Source organism: Ochotona curzoniae, unplaced genomic scaffold (genome assembly GCF_017591425.1).
Source record: "Ochotona curzoniae isolate NIBS_2020 unplaced genomic scaffold, NIBS_Ocur_1.0 patch114, whole genome shotgun sequence".
Lineage (NCBI taxonomy): Eukaryota > Metazoa > Chordata > Mammalia > Lagomorpha > Ochotonidae > Ochotona > Ochotona curzoniae.
The window spans coordinates 1-7027 of NW_024466656.1; the positions used below are offsets into that span (position 1 = coordinate 1).

The following is a 7027-nucleotide window of genomic DNA, read 5'->3' on the forward strand; positions in this document are numbered from 1 at the left end:
AACATCTTAATCCACTGTACAATCATGCTGACTGATTTCTAATATTATGTTGAATAAAGGTGATGTATCTGCTTGCCTTGTTCAACATCCTTGTCTTGGTCTCATTGTTAAGGGGAAATATGTGGGACATTTACCATTGAGTATAATATTACTTGTAATTACTTGTCTGAGAAGACTTCAAAAGTTTGTGGGAAAATGGAATTAAAAGATAAATATTTTTGATCCAAAAATGTGGAAGCTATGTGCACTTTTTCTTTTTTGTTTTTTAAAGATTTATTTATTTTTATTACAAAGTCAGATATACAGAGGAGGAGAGACAGAGAGGAAGATCTTCCATCCGATGATTCACTCCCCAAGTGGCCGCAACGGCTAGAGCTGAGCCAATCAAAATCCAGGAGCCAGGAATCTCTTCCGCGTCTCCCACATGGGTGCAGGGTCCCAAAGCTTTGGGCCATCCTTGACTGCCCTTCCAGGCCACAAGCAGGGAGCTGGATGGGAAGTGGAGCTGCCAGGATTAGAACTGGCGCCCATATGGGATCCCGGGGCGTTCAAGGCAAGGACTTAAGCCAATAGGTCACGCCGCTGGGCCCCACTTTTTTCATAATGCACAGTTTATATAGACTTTTTAAGGAATCCTTGCAGATATATTTTATAAACTTTATTAAGTTAAGCTAGTTACTGAGTTTTTATCATGCATAATTTATTTTGAAATTTGTAAATTATTTTTCTAGATTGATATTATATGTAGTTCTATTTTTATATTACTAGATTCTATTTGCTATATTTTGTTGAGTAATTTTGCAATTGTTTTCATGAGGAATATTGGTCTATAAGGTTTGTTTATTTTTGTACTTTTTTGGTTGATTTCAAGATCAGGGTAGATAGAAAGATCCTCCATCTGTTGGTTCACTCCCCAAATGGTTGTAATGGTCAGAGTTGAGCCTATCTAACACCAAGAGCCAGGAGCTTTTCTGGATCTCCCATGCACTTGCAGGGTCCCAAGGCTTTGGCCGTCCTCCACTGTTTTCCCATACCACAAAGAGAAGCTGGATAGGAAGTGGAGCAGCCGGGCCTGAACGGGGACCCTTATGGGATCCTGGCACTTAGAGGTAGAGGATTAGTCAATTGTGGTGGGCCCAATTTCTGTCTTAATACCCTGGCTTCATTCTCAGTATTGGCAAAGTAGCAATTTGTTTAGTCTTGGTCCTTCTCTCTCCCTTATTTGTGTAATATTTTATGTAAAAATACATTTAATCCTTTATCTTTGCTCTTTACCATGATTTTGATTTTGATTTTAAATGTTATTTCAAGTGGCTATTTTCTGATACAAGTTTTGTTTGATAACTTATAATTTTTGTCTACTGATGTTACAGCATAATGTGTTCAGCCTCTGACTGTGAAACTGACATCTTATAAGGGTGCCAGTCCAAGTATTGTCTGCTCCAGTTCTGATCCAACTCCCTGCTAATGTACCTGGGAAAGCAGCAGAAAATGATCTAAATACTTGGGGCCTGCTACCCATGTATGAGACCTAGAATCCCCTGGCTCCTGGCTTTGTCCTGGCCCAGCCCTGGCCATAGTGGCCATTAGGGGAGTGGAGAACCAGCAAATGAAAGAGCTCTGTTTCAGTCTTTCTCTCTTTCTTTAACTCTGCTTTCCAAATAAATCTTCAGAAAAATTTCTTGTATCTAATCAAACGAAAACAGTTAAACCTATACTGAACCTTTTCTGGAAAGACCCTCACTGAATTAACTGTGGTACCTTCTGTTGAAAATGGATCAGGAGACTTTTGCTTATTTACATTCACAAATACCTATTTCTGTTTATTTAGATTTATCTATATCTCCAGTACCTGATACAGTGCTTGTCGCTTAATAGATACTTGTTAAGTGGGTGGAAACTTAGCAGAGAAAAACACCATCCTTATCTCTGTAGAACTTTTAAGCTAATGATAAAGCTAGATTCAATTTGAAGAAAAGATCATAAATGCATAAAGATGGGGATGAAAAGGTCAATTTAGTCCAGCTTAGTTGTAAGTTTTAATTTGAAGGAGTCTTAATTTTATTCAGGAGGAAATTGGTAGTCATAAATTTTTGAGAATAGAACACTTGTGAGAAGAAAAATAGTCTCCTTTTGGAGGACTGCTTTGGGAAGGCTAAGACCTTTTTTGTCATGAGGTCAGTCAGTTCTGAGCTTCCTCATTAACTATGGGTATGGATAGCAAGAAGCAGAGCTGTTGGAAGGCATCACTGGCTTTCAAATTGTTTTGGTTCAATCATCCAAATACTGGACTCTGATCCTCTCTATAACCAGAAACACATGTTTACCCATAGAGGTTTTCTCTGTTTTCCTATTTTTCTCAGTTTTTCCTTAAAATATTAAAAATTTAAATGAGAGCAAAAAATAAATTATAATCATGTACAACACTTTACTACAAAATTTCATCATAACCCACAGATGCTTAAAATTTTATTAAATTAGTTCAGCAGAATGGTGCACATTAAAATTCCAGGAACCCAAACTGTGTTTATGTTCATTCGTACTCACTTTATAATTCATAGTCTTATATAAAGCCATTGATGTCAGGCACAGAAATTATTATAGGAAAATAATTTGTTTTCATTTTTTAAAGATTTATTTGAAAATCAGAATTACAGAAAGAGAGAGAATGAATGAATGAATGAATGAATCTTCTATCTGCTGATTCACTCCCCAGTTGGCTGCAGTGGCATAAGACAGGATCCTGGAGCTTCATCCGGCTTCCCATCTGGATGGCAGGATCTGAAAAACACCTGGACCATCTCATGTTGTTTGTCGTGGGTCACTATCAGGGATGTGGATTGAATTTGCAGCAGCCAGCTCTTGAACCAGCACGCATCTGGTGGCTTTTCCTACTTTGCCACAATGCTGTCCCTTGACTTGTTATGTTGCTAAGAATGCCTTGTGAAAGACTGGAAATTAAGCACAATACTGTCTTTAATATTTGTCTGCCAGAACGGATAGATAGACTTGGGTAATGGTTGTTGAGATAGTCAGTTCATTGCTGACTCAGTGTGCTTTCAAACATCCACAAGAGCATTTGGATTTGCGTTATTGCTTTACTGATTCTTTCCTCTTAGGAAGTTTTTTCTGTCTGCTCCAGTAGTTTTGAGATTTTTGCATACTTTATGTATGTTTTTTATTTATTTTTTTTAAAGATTTATTTTTTATTATTTTTTCATTGGAAAGGCGGATATACAGAGAGGAGAGACAGAGAGGAAGATCTTCCATCCGATGATTCACTCCCCAAGTGAGCGCAACGGGCCGATACTATGCCGATCCGAAGCCAGGAGCCTCCTCCGGGTCTCCCACGCGGGTGCAGGTTCCCAAAGCTTTGGGCCGTCCTCAACTGCTTTCCCAGGCCACAGGCAGGGAGCTGGAAGGGAAGCAGGGCTGCCGGGATCAGAACCGGCGCCCATATGGGATCCCGGGCATGCAAGGCGAGGACCCTTAACAACTTGCGCCACCGCGCCGGGCCCTTATGTATGTTTTTTAAAAACTTCCCATCACCATGGAATAGATTTCACAGCTATTGATATTGTTTTAATCTTATTTTATTTATACCAAGACCCATATTTCACATTGTATATTATGGATATATGCATATATGTACATTTGATGATTCTTAAAAATTGTTTTCTCTAGGAAACATAAATTTTGAAACAATGATGGAGATTCTTCGAGATAAACCAAGTGGCATTAATATGGACGGTGGATTCATGACGACTGCAAGCATGGTTTCTGTTTTACCTCAAGACCCCAGCCTGCCCTGTGTTCACTTCTTTACAGGAACTCCCGATCCTGACCGGTAAAGTACAGAATGCTATAAACAAGCAAGAAGTCAAAGGGTACGATAGAACCATTAGTTGATGACTTTGTCAAGTTATATCCAGATGTCAATCTCCAACACTGAATATCACCCTCCAACTGTGGAGGGTGAAGGAAGAAATGGTCAATTAGTACTTCATTGACATGGTTTATGCACCAGGCCCTTTGTTAAGTTCACAAGAATATAAGGCTACACAAAATTCCAAAGAATATCCCAAGAGTATCAGGGAAGGCAAAATTGTTTTCACCAATATGACAGGAACAATTAACATGTAACATCATTGATAGTAAACTGCTAACCACATGGAATCTTGAAAGGCTTAAAGGGATGCTAAATATTTTTAAATATATTGACATACCAATTTAATGAAGACTCTTTTTTTCTAGATCTGTTTTTAAGCCTTTCGTATTTGTGCCACATATTTCACAACTGTTGGATACCAGTTCACCCACATTTGAACTTGAAGACCCAATAAAAAAGAAACCAAAGCCTGACAGAAGACACCCACTCTACCAAAAACATCAACAGGCATTGGAAATATTAGAAAATAATAAGGTATGATTAGTTGATCCTCTGTGTCATTTCATATCAAATAGAAAGTTTGATTCATTCCATTTATTGAATTTCAGGCTCTCAGCTTTTTTCCTTCCTTCATATAAAAAATAGATTTGGAAATATTTTAGATGCTCAGAGTGCAATAGAGCATTATTATCTTTTGTTTTCAATTAGTAATGTAAGAGGTCTGTTTTAGAGAAATTTAGCATATTAAACATAATAGTAACTAATATCAAGCATGATAGTGCTTTTTTAAAATTCTTATTGCAAAGTCAGATATATATATATATATATATATATATACAGAGAGGAGGAGAGACAGAGAGAAATATCTTCCGTCCGATGATTCACTTCCCAAGTGACCTCAACGGCCTATGCTGCGCCTACCCGGAGCCAGGAGCCCAGATCCTCCTCCAGGTCTTCCACGTTGGCACAGGGCCGCAAGGTCCCCAGGCAGTCGCTGACTGCCTTCCCGGGCCACAAGCAGGGAGCCGGTCTGGCAGTGGAGCTGCCAGGACCAGAACCAGCACCCACATAGGATCCCAGCACACTCAAGGCGAGAACCCAAGCCACCAGGTCACGGCACTGCACCTCTCCTTTTAAAAATTACAATAGTACTTTCATCTATTTATTTTTAAAATATTTTATTTATTTGGCCCATTGTGATGGCTCAGTGGCTAAATCCTCACCTTGCAAGTGCTGGGATCCCATATGGGTGCTGGTTTGTGTCCTGGCTGTGCCACTTTCCATCCAGCTCCCTATATGTGGCCTGGAAAAGCAGTAGAAGATGGCCCAATGTCTTGGGACCCTGCACTCACAGGGCAGTTACAAAGAGAGAGAAACTGTATGGTTTCATACTGAAGGTTATATTAAGGTTGCAAATCTGTTTTGTTCCATTCTTCCATGATAATTCAGATTTTTAAAATTATGCTCACTTTCTCACTTTCTAGTAACTTTATTTTAGCCTGCTGTTTTTCTAGTTACCATGGTAACTCATTAATACTAATAATTCCTTTCTTTCCTTTTTCTGTCTTGCTGAAACAAGGAGGCAGTCTCAAAGAAAATGTCTTTTAGTTCCTTGACCCCTTAAACAATACTGTTCTGTTTCCCTAATTTAGTAATACTGGTCTTAAATATAGAAGATCTAAACTCATAGAAATAACTTAGCTCAATTTTCAGTAGACTTCCATACATGATTAATATGAGATTTCCAATTGTCCTGTTGTTTTTTAAAAATCTTGCTAGTAGATTATTCTATATAATTGTCTTTGTCTATTAAAAATAATAACTTGATATTAATGTATTAACTCAATCTAGAGCAATGATTTTTTCAAAGAATTTAATTTTTTTTCCTTTTCTAAAAAATAAATTTTATTTAGTTGAAAGGCAGAGTGATGGGAGAGGGGAGAGCCTTCCTCAGCTGAAAAATAAGGGAGAAAGCAAGCCAGAAACAACTCAAAATGAACAAGCTTGCATGTAGATGTGGGTTGGAATTTGATTTGACTTATGTGTGTATTTATTTTTATATTTTTAATTATTCAGGAAAAAGCTAAAACTTTGTTGGACAACATGAAGAAACTGGAGAAAGAACTATTTGAAGAGATGGAATCAATGCTTCAAAACAAGCATTTTGATGTGGATAAGATTGTTAATCTCTTTTCTCAAAGTACAAAAGATGAAATTAGAATTTATAACTCAAGTATCAGTTCGTAGATACTATTACCTTACAAATGATATAACCTAGTTGGAAAGATCTAATTTTCTTTAATAGCATCTTGTTGAAATAATGAGAAAAGATAAATGCTGGAATTAGACAGATATATCCTGGAATAGCTAAGTGTTACTCCAGGTTCGCACTTGTGTCATTTTGTTTTTAACAATAGTAACTTTTGTTTGGCAGAATAATTTATTGCTACATAAAGGGTGAAAGATTATAATCATACATTAATTTATGTTTACTGTAATCATGTAGTGCTTTAAAATAACCAATTACATCAAGAAAACAGATTCTTCATTAATAATGGAAAACACTTCAAATGGCAAGTTTTTATTTTCTTTTAGGCAACACCGACCACTTCTAACAAGAAAAATTTTTGGATTTACACATTATGTCTTTATCAGTATAGTGAATTAATTTTATAAATGTGATTTTATTAAATTCAAACTTTTTTGTCAAGACATGGCTGATCAGATAGCTTACAATTCTAGTTAGCATGAGGGGGATGAATTCTCTTTAATGGACTTTTCAACTAATAAGATATTTTTAGAAGGGCTTATCTGGGAGATGTGTGAATGGGATTAGAAAACTGAGAGTTTAGGAGATATAGCTTCATCTTCCTCTCATTTTTACTTCTATTCATTTGGTAAAAACAAGAATAGAAATGAGGTAATGGCAATGAAGCAGAATTATTATGTGTTATTATATCATAAAATTATAATATATTATGTATTATAAACATTGTGAGTTCTATCTTCCCAAGACTAATATTTATTAAAGTTACATACATTTTACCAGGTAGGACAAAACCTGTAAAGATAAAGAAAAGAAAAATCGATTGCCTCTCGGCAGCGGGTGGGTCCCGGGACAGGGCGTCTCATGCCTGG

At 36.9% G+C, this 7027-nt stretch overlaps 1 protein-coding gene across 1 annotated transcript; it reads left to right on the top strand.

Annotated features, from left to right (window-relative positions):
* Positions 1-3757: 3757 nt before the first annotated feature.
* LOC121166300 (secernin-3-like) lies at positions 3758-6718 on the top strand. Its single transcript, XM_040995438.1, has 3 exons — positions 3758-3847; positions 4255-4423; positions 5966-6718. The coding sequence occupies exons 1-3, from the start codon at positions 3759-3761 to the stop codon at positions 6134-6136; spliced, it is 429 nt and encodes a 142-aa protein (XP_040851372.1). The 5' UTR covers position 3758; the 3' UTR covers positions 6137-6718.
* The last annotated feature ends 309 nt before the right edge of the window (positions 6719-7027 follow it).